Genomic DNA, 14,752 nt, shown 5'->3' on the forward strand with positions numbered 1-14,752 from the left:
ATGACAGTGGTAGGACACCTGATCAGAGGCAGTACGTGACCTATGACAGTGGTAGGACACCTGATCAGAGGCAGTATGTGATGTAGGACAGTGGTAGGACACCTGATCAGAGGCAGTATGTGACCTATGACAGTGGTAGGACACCTGATCAGAGGCAGTATGTGATCTATGACAGTGGTAGGACACCTGATCAGAGGCAGTATGTGATGTAGGACAGTGGTAGGATACCTGATCAGAGGCAGTATGTGATGTAGGACAGTGGTAGTACACCTGATCAGAGGCAGTATGTGATGTAGGACAGTGGTAGGACACCTGATCAGAGGCAGTATGTGATGTAGGACAGTGGTAGGATACCTGATCAGAGGCAGTATGTGATGTAGGACACCTGATCAGAGGCAGTATGTGATCTATGACAGTGGTAGGATACCTGATCAGAGGCAGTATGTGATCTATGACCGTGGTAGGACACCTGATCAGAGGCAGTATGTGATGTAGGACAGTGGTAGGACACCTGATCAGAGGCAGTATGTGATCTAGGACAGTGGTAGGACACCTGATCAGAGGCAGTATGTGATGTAGGACAGTGGTAGGACACCTGATCAGAGGCAGTATGTGATGTAGGACAGTGGTAGGATACCTGATCAGAGGCAGTATGTGATGTAGGACACCTGATCAGAGGCAGTATGTGATCTATGACCGTGGTAGGACACCTGATCAGAGGCAGTATGTGACCTATGACCGTGGTAGGACACCTGATCAGAGGCAGTATGTGATCTATGACCGTGGTAGGACACCTGATCAGAGGCAGTATGTGACCTATGACAGTGGTAGGACACCTGATCAGAGGCAGTATGTGACCTATGACAGTGGTAGGATACCTGATCAGAGGCAGTATGTGATCTATGACAGTGGTAGGACACCTGATCAGAGGCAGTATGTGACCTATGACAGTGGTAGAATACCTGATCAGAGGCAGTATGTGATGTAGGACACCTGATCAGAGGCAGTATGTGACCTATGACAGTGGTAGGACACCTGATCAGAGGCAGTATGTGACCTATGACAGTGGTAGGACACCTGATCAGAGGCAGTACGTGACCTATGACAGTGGTAGGACACCTGATCAGAGGCAGTATGTGATGTAGGACAGTGGTAGGACACCTGATCAGAGGCAGTACGTGACCTATGACAGTGGTAGGATACCTGATCAGAGGCAGTATGTGATCTAGGACAGTGGTAGGACACCTGATCAGAGGCAGTATGTGATCTATGACAGTGGTAGGACACCTGATCAGAGGCAGTATGTGATGTAGGACAGTGGTAGGATACCTGATCAGAGGCAGTATGTGATGTAGGACAGTGGTAGGACACCTGATCAGAGGCAGTATGTGATGTAGGACAGTGGTAGGACACCTGATCAGAGGCAGTATGTGATGTAGGACAGTGGTAGGACACTTGATCAGAGGCAGTATGTGATGTAGGACAGTGGTAGGATACCTGATCAGAGGCAGTATGTTATGTAGGACAGTGGTAGGACACCTGATCAGAGGTAGTATGTGATGTAGGATAGTGGTAGGACACCTGATCAGAGGCAGTATGTGATGTAGGACAGTGGTAGGACACCTGATCAGAGGCAGTATGTGACCTATGACAGTGGTAGGATACCTGATCAGAGGCAGTACGTGACCTATGACAGTGGTAGGACACCTGATCAGAGGCAGTATGTGATGTAGGACAGTGGTAGGACACCTGATCAGAGGCAGTATGTGACCTATGACAGTGGTAGGACACCTGATCAGAGGCAGTATGTGATGTAGGACAGTGGTAGGACACCTGATCAGAGGCAGTACGTGATGTAGGACACCTGATCAGAGGCAGTATGTGATGTAGGACAGTGGTAGAACACCTGATCAGAGGCAGTATGTGATGTAGGACAGTGCTAGGACACCTGATCAGAGGCAGTATGTGATGTAGGACAGTGGTAGGACACCTGATCAGAGGCAGTATGTGATGTAGGACAGTGGTAGGACACCTAATCAGAGGCAGTATGTGATGTAGGACAGTGGTAGGACACCTGATCAGAGGCAGTATGTGATGTAGGACAGTGGTAGGATACCTGATCAGAGGCAGTATGTTATGTAGGACAATGGTAGGACACCTGATCAGAGGCAGTATGTGATGTAGGATAGTGGTAGGACACCTGATCAGAGGCAGTATGTGATCTAGGACAGTGGTAGGACACCTGATCAGAGGCAGTATGTGATCTATGACAGTGGTAGGACACCTGATCAGAGGCAGTATGTGATGTAGGATAGTGGTAGGACACCTGATCAGAGGCAGTATGTGATGTAGGACAGTGGTAGGACACCTGATCAGAGGCAGTATGTGATGTAGGACAGTGGTAGGACACCTGATCAGAGGCAGTATGTGATGTAGGACAGTGGTAGGACACCTGATCAGAGGCAGTATGTGATGTAGGACAGTGGTAGGATACCTGATCAGAGGCAGTATGTTATGTAGGACAGTGGTAGGACACCTGATCAGAGGTAGTATGTGATGTAGGATAGTGGTAGGACACCTGATCAGAGGCAGTATGTGATGTAGGACAGTGGTAGGACACCTGATCAGAGGCAGTATGTGACCTATGACAGTGGTAGGATACCTGATCAGAGGCAGTACGTGACCTATGACAGTGGTAGGACACCTGATCAGAGGCAGTATGTGATGTAGGACAGTGGTAGGACACCTGATCAGAGGCAGTATGTGACCTATGACAGTGGTAGGACACCTGATCAGAGGCAGTATGTGATGTAGGACAGTGGTAGAACACCTGATCAGAGGCAGTATGTGATGTAGGACAGTGCTAGGACACCTGATCAGAGGCAGTATGTGATGTAGGACAGTGGTAGGACACCTGATCAGAGGCAGTATGTGATGTAGGACAGTGGTAGGACACCTGATCAGAGGCAGTATGTGATGTAGGACAGTGGTAGGACACCTGATCAGAGGCAGTATGTGATGTAGGACAGTGGTAGGATACCTGATCAGAGGCAGTATGTTATGTAGGACAATGGTAGGACACCTGATCAGAGGCAGTATGTGATGTAGGATAGTGGTAGGACACCTGATCAGAGGCAGTATGTGATGTAGGACAGTGGTAGGACACCTGATCAGAGGCAGTATGTGACCTATGACAGTGGTAGGACACCTGATCAGAGGCAGTATGTGATGTAGGACAGTGGTAGGACACCTGATCAGAGGCAGTATGTGATGTAGGACACCTGATCAGAGGCAGTATGTGATCTATGACAGTGGTAGGACACCTGATCAGAGGCAGTATGTGATCTATGACAGTGGTAGGACACCTGATCAGAGGCAGTATGTGATGTAGGACACCTGATCAGAGGCAGTATGTGATCTATGACAGTGGTAGGACACCTGATCAGAGGCAGTATGTGATCTATGACAGTGGTAGGACACCTGGCTCACCTTATCAGGGGACTGCAGATGGAAATAAGCTGTTACATTAAACCAGATGTAGCTATCATTTCTCAATTGTACTGAGACTTGTGTTTTTGTTGTACACTGAGTATACAAAACATTATGAACACCTGCTCTTTCATGACATAGACTGACCAGGTGAAAGCTATGATCCCTTATTGATGTCACTTGTTAAATCCACTTCAATCAGTGTAGATGAAGGGGAGGAGATGGGTAAAAGAAGGATTTTTTTAAGCCTTGAAACAATTGAGACATGGATTGTGTATGTGTGCTATTCAGAGGGTGAATGGGCAAGACAAATGATTTAAGTGGCTTTGAACGGGGTATGGTGGTCGGTGACAGGCGCATCGGTTTAAGTTCAAGTGCGTCAAGTTTCCTGTGTGTATTAAGAATGGTCCACCACCCAAAGGACATCCAGCCAACTTGACACAACTGTGGGAAGCATTGGAGTCAACATGGGCCAGCATCTCTGTGGAACGTTTGCAACACCTTGTAGAGTCCATGCCCTGACGGATTGAGTCTGTTCTGGGTGGAAAAGAGGAGATGCAACTCAATATTAGGAAGGCGTCCTTAATTTTTTGTACACTCGGTGTATATATGAGATGTTTTTTAAATGAAACATTTATCAATACAGTAATGAGATTATGTATGTCAAGGATTTACATTTAACATGTTAGTCATTTAGTAGATGCTCTTATCTCGAGCGGCCAGCATCCCTGTGGAACGCTTTCAACACCTTATAAACAATGTTCCCTCAATTGTTTTTAGTCACTGAGCAAATTTAGTCTGCTGAGCGCTAGCTTGAGTGGTGTGAAAATTCTGTGCAACTTCCAGTATGCGTTGAACACTGAGGCTGTACCCGCTTTACATTAGTAAAGTAGGCTAATGTGGCTATTTGATCATAATGTAGACCTAACAGAGTGGCCTACCATCAAAACAATGGAGAAAATGCATCCCGTAACATTTTAACATGGAAATAGCTGTCCTATCATTCAGCCTACAGCAGCAGCCAATGTGTGCTGTTCAATGTCGGCCGACATTCCATGAGACTTTTGAAAAAAACATGCAGGGCTTGGCATTAACCTGTCGATCCACTTGTCCTCCAGACAAGGAAGTGACTGAAAATGTTGTTGTTTGACGTAAGAAACCACTTTACAAAATAAAATGCATTGTTATTCCCATACCATAATTACAGAGAATCAGATAAATGATGATACCCTCTGCCTATTGGCTACTTGGCTTATTCAAGCCTGGGAATTAACGGAAATATATGCATATTAAAACCATTTAAATGTAGACGCTTTTTGCATTGGTTATATATTTACCATATCATATGGAGACAGAAACATAAACCTTTTCATAAGTAGACATAATTGATTAAATCCTTCCAATAGAAAAAAATAAAAATAATTTGTTACGAATGTAACTTTAATTAAATGATTTGACTCTTCACATGGGATGATTTCACTAAACAACAAAGGAAAGGGAATATTGAATGATCCCCCAATGATCCATCGCATCTCCCAAAAACATTTTCAACATACATCTGTAAAATGATAGTCTAGAAACTAAAAGCTTTGGTTGTCTTCCTCTCAGGCTTCCATGTCTTCTCCCTGGACCTCCTCAATGTCCACCTCTTGAATATCAGACTCTGAGGCCCCATCTTCACTGTCACTTTCCAACATGGTTGAGGATGACTCGTTGTCAGGGTCAAAAAGCCCCAATTTTTCAACTTTCCTATTGCATAGCCTGTTGTGTGTGTGTGTGTGTGTGGACTAATTGCACTCTGAGGCGGCTGATGTTGGTGGGATTTGGAGGATGATGGAGGCAACAGGGGAAAGAGCCTCAGATCCACAGTCCCTTCCACCAGGTGGCTGATGAGATATGTTGGCACGACTGCCATATTGCATCTCCATCCCAAAGCCCTTGCTTGGATGTGTACTTCGCCAGACAGCCAAGAACCTTGCCCTCATCCAGGCCAATGTGGCGAGACACAGTAGTGATGACACCATAGGCCTTGTTGATCTCTGCACCAGACAGAATGCTCTTGCCAGCATACTGGGGGTCCAACATGTACGCCGCGGTGTGTATGGTCTTCAGGCAGAAGTCTTCACGCTTTATGATGCATTTCAGAACTGCAGTTTCCTCAGCTTGGAGCAACAGTGAGGTGGGCAGGGCAGTACGGATTTCTTATCTTACATCTGCAAGCAGAGTCTGAACATCAGACAGGATGGAATTGTCTCCCTCAGTCCATGCAATGACTACTGCTATAGGTTTCAGGAGTTTCAGGCTGGTTACCACTCTCTCCCAAAATGCATCACCCAGGAGGATCCTCTTGATGGGGCTGTCCATATTGGCAGACTGTGATATGGCCATTTCTTGGAGAGAGTCCTTCCCCTCCAGGAAGCTGTCAAACATGATGACAACACCACCCCAACTTGTGTTGCTGGGCAGCTTCAATGTGGTGCTCTTATTCTTCTCACTTTCCTTGGTGAGGTAGATTTCTGCTATAACTTTATAACCCTTCACACACCTAACCATTTCCTTGGCTCTCTGGTAGAGTGTATCCATTGTTATCAGTGCCATGATGTCCTTGAGAAGCAGATTCCATGTATTAGCAGCACAGACAATGGGTGTGGTGTGAGGATAGGAGGACTCCGCTTTGGACCAAGCAGCCTTCATGTTCACAGCATTGTCTGTCACTAGTGCAAATACCGTTTGTGGTCTAAGGTCAATGATGACTGCCTTCAGCTCGTCTGGAATGTAGAGACTGGTGTGTCTGTTGTCCCCTGTCTGTCATCTTGTAGAATACTGGTTGAGGGGTGGAGATGTAGTTAATTATTCCTTGCCCAGGAACATTTGACCATCAGAGATGATTGCAATGCAGTCTGCTTTCTCTATGATTTGCTTGACCTTCAATTGAACTCTGTTGAACTCTGCATCCAGCAAATGAGTAGATAAAGCATCTCTTGTTGGCTGTGAGCATCAGAGGTGAACCAGTTGCATACACAGCTCGAGCAAGTCATTCATCAGCATTTCTCTGACTACGTTCCTCCATTGAGTCAAAAGAAACTTCTGATTCCTGAAGGGCCATGAGCTGTTGCTATCGATAAGGTGTCTGATTCATCTTTTCACCTCGAATAGAAGTAGAGGTACTTTGGTCAGAGGTTGCTTGTTGTAAGCGCTGAGGGAACTTTATGCACTTGGCCAGATGATTCTGCATCTTTGTTGCATTGTTCACATATGATTTGGCACAGTATTTGCAAAAGGACACAGCTTTTCCTTCTACATTAGCTGCAGTGAAATGTGTCCATACGTCAGATAGTACCCGGGGCATTTTCCTGTAAGGATTTGAAGAAAAATGAGTAAAAAAACAATTACAATTCCATGTACAAGATAAATAGTTAAGCAGTTAGATTAAACAACTTCTTTGTAAGATAATTATTTTAAAACGAAACGTATGGAAACGGGTGAATTAACACTGCTCCATTTTGAGCAGGCTCAAACAAGATCAAACCCACATTGTAGCAAAAACTAACTAGCAGAAATTGTTAAGTTAGAAATTATTTAAACACATTTTGCTATAGGCTACTATTCACCAACAAAAAATCATGTATGTCACATAAAATATATTCACCCCACACAGTATTCTACTCAACTTCCCAGAAAGCATGTAGTCCTTGGCTCAGACAGTGTAGTAGTGTGGGCTCAATAGCATCTCATTAGTGTGCAAGATCTTGAGAATCAACTGTACATGTTATGGAAGAGTGCACTGTGCATGCAGAGGATTGCCATTCCATTGAATTGGGGATAGTTTAACCAAAATATGCCACAAGACCTAGAATTGCCTTGTGTATCCCAAAAAAAGGTTCACTGTTAAAAGCTAACTTTTTTTTTTTTTTTTATGAATTTAAGCAAAATTCCCGGGCTTAACGCCCCATGGAATATTTCCAGAAATTTACCGGAATGTTTGCAACCCTAGTTGCAGTTCCAAATGAGAACTTGTTCTCAACTTTAACCTGGTTAAATAAAGGTTAACTAAAAAAGTTCTGCCACAAAAAAAATCTCTTGTAAACTAATAAGTCTTGCATAGTTTTTTTTTTTGTTTTGGTATGTTGCATTGAAAGAGACTAATTTGCGTTGAATCGATCACAATTCCCACAGTAAAGGGAAACGTTCATAGTGTTAACGAAGGGAGCAAACCTACAGAAAGTTGAGTGTTCAATCTCGTGTTTCTCTGCGCGGGCTGATGTTTCTTCTTCTTCCCGGGCGGAGCTGCGTGCGTGCACAGCTTAGAGGGAACTTTGCTTGTAATGTCCATTTCCCCCAAGGAAACGAGGCTGTTCTGAGGGCGATCATCCAAACACACACAACTCAATATTAGGAAGGTGTTCCTAATGTTCTGCACCCTCGCTGTACATCGTTCAAATAAACATTTAATAAATAAATGAATCAAGGATTAGATCATGGGTGGGCAACTCCAGTCCTCGGGGCATGATTGGTGTCACACTGCGTATTCAGCCCTCTCATCTCATCCATCCAAACACACCTGATTAATCAAATTGCATTCTAAAATGAAGAGCGTGATTAGGTGATTATTGGAGTCGGGTGTGTTTGCTGGGGCAAAACTGTGGCACCAATCGGGCCCTCTCGAGGACAGGAGTTGTCCACTCCTGGACTGGATGATAAGTTGAATCAGTACTTACTCTCTCTATCTGTGTTCTAGTCATAGCAGATGCCGCCACTCAGCAGACACAGACCGTCTACACTGAGGCCACACAAGAACAGCTGGAGCTGCTACAACAGCAGGGCATCCAGTATGACGTCCTCACGTTCACCGACGAGCAGAGATGACGTCATCACCTTCAGACACTGATGTTGGATGTGATGCCACTGCTTTAAAGGACAGAGAGACGGGCCTGCAGTGCAGGACCCAGTGTGATGGATCCATATGAGCTGACAGTGGGGCCAGTGACATACATTGTTTTTTTTATTGCTTTAACCTTTTAACAAGTCAGTTAAGAACAAATTCTTCTTTACGATGTTGACCTAGGAACAGTGGGTTAACTGGTCTAGGAACAGTGGGTTAACTGGTCTAGGAACAGTGGGTTAACTGGTCTAGGAACAGTGGGTTAACTGGTCTAGGAACAGTGGGTTAACTGGTCTAGGAACAGTGGGTTAACTGGTCTAGGAACAGTGGGTTAACTGGTCTAGGAACAGTGGGTTAACTGGTCTAGGAACAGTGGGTTAACTGGTCTAGGAACAGTGGGTTAACTGCTTTTTTTCTTTTTTTTCCTTGTCAGCTCTTGGATTCGATCTAGCAACCTTTCGGTTACTGGCCCAACGCTCTAACAACTAGACCTTAAATCAGTTATTGGTTGCCATTTGGTACATAACCCCACTGTAATTATTTAAAATGATCTTTCTGCGTGTGCCTCAATACCTGCTTTGACTTGTAAGACGAAGAAGAAGAGGGAATTAAATGGCTGATTTTATATTTAAGCAATAAGGCCCGAGGAGGTGTGGTATTATGGCCAATATACAAAGGCTAAGGACTGTTCTTAGGCACGACACAACACGCTAAGCAGTGGTATATTGGCTATATATCACAAACTCCCGAGGTGCATTATTGCTAACATAATTTGGTTACCAATGTAACCAATTTAATTAGAGCACAAAAAATACATTTGTCATACGAGTGGTATCAGAATTCAGGGGGCTCGACCCATCCAGTTTATAATTCAGAATAGAGCACAGCATCCAATCGATGCCTATGGAGGATCGGATGACTGACTGTGTGACTACAGGATTTGTGCATAAAGAGGGGTTAATCATTTGGTTATTTGTACATATATTTTTGCATATAAAGCATTTTGTCCCATGATCAAGGATATGCTTGAATGAAAATGTCTGAATAACTAAAAGCTGATACCAAATAAATCGCTTGATCTATTGTGTAAGATCTTTCACTTCTCATTTTGTGATTTAGTTTTTTTATGTTTTTATTTTGGTCCAGATCATTTGTTTTTTCTATGACCAAAACAGAGGTATTGTGATACTACTTGGGCCCGTGATGGCCGAGCTGGTACCGTGACAACCTGTCATCTTCATACTCTAAGCCGATAATGAGCGTGACCAAAAACCTGTAAAAAATAAATAAATCACATTTTATTTGTCACATACACATGGTTAGCAGATGTTAAAGCGAGTGTAGCGAAATGATTGTAATTGCAAGTTAGAGAGATTTCCCCCCCCCCAATGAAGGACGTTAATCGCAAGGCTGGTGTCAGAACAGTGCAGTCAAACCGCTATCAACTTGGGGGGGGTGAGTAAGATATATGGGGACAGCTGCCCAGCCTCAGTCATTTTCATCCTCAGTGACACTCACGATCTTTCTCTTGCTTCTTCTATTAGGTGAGATTTTATCCAGGTTTGTCTGAGATAAAAAAAATGTAGCAAGAGGTTTCTTAGTGCCATATTTGGTCATTTCTAAGTGTGTGTGTCCGCTTGTTTGTTTGATATATGACCCTGAGATAGAAGCACAACAGTGGACGGAGGTGAATGGACAAGTATACAGACACGTTCTGCTGAGATTTATCTTTCCTCCCTTCCACAATGGTTATGAGAAGTTATGTTCTAAACTATATCCTGGGCCATTTCCTGTTGTGAATACCAGAGGATATGTCAACAACTTCTACAAGGGAAGAATATCGAGAACGGAATACAACGGTGAGATGTACGTTATGATATGGAATTTAAAACCTGTGGACGCTGGCGACTACAGGTGTGTTGTCAGCAGTGTGAATCATATCTACTCTGACTTTCACCTCCATATTGGCAAGAACCCTCGTAAAATAAAATCAAACCATCTTTTTAAAATGAAGTAAGGAATATTTTTGTTCTATTCTAGGACCTGATATTAGAAACTGGAATGCATACTGTAGGTAAACCAATGTGTTAAGGCCAAGGAAATCTGTAAGCATGTACAGTAGGAGGAAGATTACATGTATTTAGGTTTATTTAACCTTTATTTAACTAGGCAAGTCAGTTAAGAACAAATTCGTATTTACAATGACGGCCTACACTAAGGCAACTTGTAAAATAACAGATCGCTGTTGAAATGAGTGCTTATTAAATTCGGTCTCTGTTTAGATAGTGGTAGACGTAGCGGTCCTGTACCCCCTCGACCTCGTGTCAGATCAACCATCAGACTTCAGAATTATTCAGCCCCCTTAAGTTAATACTTTGTAGCGCCACCTTTTGCTGCGATTACAGCTGTAAGTCGCTTGGGGTATGTCTCTATCAGTTTTGCACATCGAGAGACTGAAATTATTTCCCATTCCTCCTTGCAAAACAGCTCGAGCTCAGTGAGGTTGGATGGAGAGCATTTGTGAACAGCAGTTTTCAGTTCTTTCCACAGATTCTCGATTGGATTCAGGTCTGGACTTTGACTTGGCCATTCTAACACCTGGATATGTTTATTTTTGAACCATTCCATTGTAGATTTTGCTTTATGTTTTGGATCATTGTCTGGTTGGAAGACAAATCTCTGTCCCAGTCTCAGGTCTTTTGCAGACTCCATCAGGTTTTCTTCCAGAATGGTCCTGTATTTGGTTCAATCCATCTTCCCATCAATTTTAACCATCTTCCCTGTCCCTGCTGAAGAAAAGCAGGCCCAAACCATGATGCTGCCACCTCCATGTTTGACAGTGGGGATGGTGTGGTCAGGGTGATGAGCTGTGTTGCTTTTACGCCAAACATAACGTTTTGCATTGTTGCCAAAAAGTTCAATTTTGGTTTCATCTGACCAGAGCACCTTCTTCCACATGTTTGGTGTGTCTCCCAGGTGGCTTGTGGCAAACTTTAAACAACACTTTTTATGGATATCTTTAAGAAATGGCTTTCTTCTTGCCACTCTTCCATAAAAGCCAGATTTGTGCAATATACGACTGATTGTTGTCCTATGGACAGAGTCTCCAATCTCAGCTGTAGATCTCTGCAGTTCATCCAGAGTGATCATGGGCCTCTTGGCTGCATCTCTGATCAGTCTTCTCCTTGTATTAGCTGAAAGTTTAGAGGGAAGGCCAGGTCTTGGTAGATTTGCAGTGGTCTGATACTCCTTCCATTTCAATATTATCGCTTGCACAGTGGGATGGGATGTTGGGATGTTTAAATCTTGGGAAATCTTTTTGTATCCAAATCCGGCTTTAAACGTCTTCACAACAGTATCTCGGACCTGCCTGGTGTGTTCCTTGTTCTTCATGATGCTCTCTGCGCTTTTAACGGACCTCTGAGACTATCACAGTGCAGGTGCATTTATACGGAGACTTGATAACACACAGGTGGATTGTATTTATCATCATTAGTCATTTAGGTCAACATTGGATCATTCAGAGATCCTCACTGAACTTCTGGAGAGAGTTTGCTGCACTGAAAGTAAAGGGGCTGAATAATTTTGCACGCCCAATTTTTCAGTTTTTGATTTGTTAAAAAAGTTTGAAATATCCAATAAATGTCGTTCCACTTCATGATTGTGTCCCACGTGTTGTTGATTCTTCACAAAAAAATACAGTTTTATATCTTTGTTTGAAGCCTGAAATGTGGCAAAAGGTCGCAAAGTTCAAGGGGGCCGAATACTTTCGCAAGGCACTGTATGTATAAATACAAATTATAATAGTTAATACCTTAATATAAAGTGTTACCAAATAATATTTAATATGTATGTCTCCTGCAGCACATCCCTCAACAGGAGAGCAGTATCGTCTACACCACAGTGGACTTCAAACCTCATGAGAACCATACCACAGAGCTGTATGCTGACCTACAGACACTCAGCAGCCCCAGAGGTCATGACCCTGACACACACAGAGAGCCTGCTGGGACGGTGGTGTACTCCATGCTGGCTAGCAACCAACGCTGAACCGGATTGTTACGTATCTGTATCTTTCTTAGCCTGGTGGTCACAGATCTGTTTGTGCTGTCATGACCAGGCTATCTGTATAATCCTTAGTTGCTACATATTTTTTTATATTAATGATATATACACTTATAAGTGCCTCATGAGCTTAGTTCATCTGTCGTACCCCCCCCACCAGAACCCAACATATAAGCTTGTTTTACTCCAATGTTTGTAAACAAAGTAAATGTAATCAAACACATTATAGCCTCAACACATGGTTAAAACTATCAGTTCTTTCATCCATTGCTCTGTCTAGGATTCAGACACGCCCATCCTTCCGCTTTTTACCAAAACAGTGGCGGGGTGCCACTTTGTTTCAACTTTTGGATTATAGCTTTAAGATGATTGATTTGTCTATGTTCTTTTGACTTTTGAACTATACAAAATAAAATAACTAAACTACACCATGATTTACTCTGACTGTCTTTCAACAAGCTGGCTCTATTGACAGGCTGAGAGACACTATCTGGCATCCAATCACCATGTCCTTATCAGTTTCCTCTGGATTAAACCTTGGACACAGAGTTCCCTACCCATTCATATACGAGATGGTTGTCTCTGGGCCTGCCTCCACTATGTTCGGGTCTATGTCTCTGGGCCTGCCTCCACTATGTTCGGGTCTATGTCTCTGGGCCTGCCTCCACTATGTTCGGGTCTATGTCTCTGGGCCTGCCTCCACTATGTTCGGGTCTATGTCTCTGGGCCTACCTGCCTCCACTATGTTTGGGTCTATGTCTCTGGGCCTACCTGCCTCCACTATGTTTGGGTCTATGTCTCTGGGCCTACCTGCCTCCACTATGTTTGGGTCTATGTCTCTGGGCCTACCTGCCTCCACTATGTTCGGGTCTATGTCTCTGGGTTCTACCTGCCTCCACTATGTTCGGGTCTATGTCTCTGGGTTCTACCTGCCTCCACTATGTTTGGGTCTATGTCTCTGGGCCTACCTGCCTCCACTATGTTTGGGTCTATGTCTCTGGGTTCTACCTGCCTCCACTATGTTTGGGTCTATGTCTCTGGGCCTGCCTCCACCATGTTTGGGTCTATGTCTCTGGGCCTACCTGCCTCCACTATGTTTGGGTCTATGTCTGTGGGTTCTACCTGCCTCTTCCATGTTTGGGTCTATGTCTCTGGGCCTACCTCCACTATGTTCGGGTCTATGTCTCTGGGCCTACCTGCCTCCACTATGTTTGGGTCTATGTCTCTGGGCCTACCTGCCTCCACTATGTTTGGGTCTATGTCTCTGGGCCTACCTGCCTCCACTATGTTTGGGTCTATGTCTGTGGGTTCTACCTGCCTCTACCATGTTTGGGTCTATGTCTCTGGGTCTAGCTCCACTATGTTCGGGTCTATGTCTCTGGGCCTACCTGCCTCCACTATGTTTGGGTCTATGTCTCTGGGTCTACCTGCCTCCAACATGTTTGGGTCTATGTCTCTGGGCCTACCTGCCTCCACTATGTTTGGGTCTATGTCTCTGGGCCTACCTGCCTCCACTATGTTTGGGTCTATGTCTCTGGGCCTTCCTGCCTCCACTATGTTTGGGTCTATGTCTCTGGGCCTACCTGCATCCACTATGTTCGGGTCTATGTCTCTGGGCCTACCTGCCTCCACTATGTTCGGGTCTATGTCTCTGGGCCTACCTGCCTCTACCATGTTTGGGTATATGTCTCTGGGTTCTACCTGCCTCTACCATGTTTGGGTCTATGTCTCTGGGTTCTACCTGCCTCTACCATGTTTGGGTCTATGTCTCTGGGTTCTAGCTGCCTCCACTATGTTTGGGTATATGTCTCTGGGCCTGCCTCCACCATGTTTGGGTCTATGTCTCTGGGTTCTACCTGCCTCCACTATGTTTGGGTCTATGTCTCTGGGTTCTACCTGCCTCCAATATATTTGGGTCTATGTCTCTGGGTTCTACCTGCCTCCACTATGTTTGGGTCTATGTCTCTGGGCCTACCTGCCTCTACCATGTTTGGGTCTATGTCTCTGGGTTCTACCTGCCTCCACTATGTTTGGGTCTATGTCTCTGGGCCTACCTGCCTCCAACATGTTTGGGTCTATGTCTCTGGGCCTGCCTGCCTCCACTATGTTTGGGTCTATGTCTCTGGGTTCTACCTGCCTCTACCATGTTTGGGTCTATGTCTCTGGGCCTACCTGCATCCACTATGTTCGGGTCTATGTCTCTGGGCCTACCTGCCTCCACTATGTTTGGGTCTATGTCTCTGGGCCTACCTGCCTCCACTATGTTTGGGTCTATGTCTCTGGGCCTGCCTGCCTCCACCATGTTTGGGTCTATGT

General features: G+C 44.6%; 1 protein-coding gene across 1 annotated transcript in view; it reads left to right on the top strand.

The window, feature by feature from the left end:
- LOC135527635 (zinc finger protein 335-like) overlaps positions 1 to 9,461 on the top strand; it is a 43,658-nt gene extending 34,197 nt beyond the window's left edge. The window contains exon 42 of the mRNA XM_064956123.1: positions 8,228 to 9,461. Coding sequence (XP_064812195.1) covers positions 8,228 to 8,355 — 128 coding nt within the window. The 3' untranslated portion in view covers positions 8,356 to 9,461. The remainder of the gene's footprint in view (positions 1 to 8,227) is intronic.
- Positions 9,462 to 14,752: the final 5,291 nt, after the last annotated feature.

The sequence above is a fragment of the Oncorhynchus masou genome, chromosome 33 (assembly GCF_036934945.1).
Source record: "Oncorhynchus masou masou isolate Uvic2021 chromosome 33, UVic_Omas_1.1, whole genome shotgun sequence".
NCBI lineage: Eukaryota > Metazoa > Chordata > Actinopteri > Salmoniformes > Salmonidae > Oncorhynchus > Oncorhynchus masou.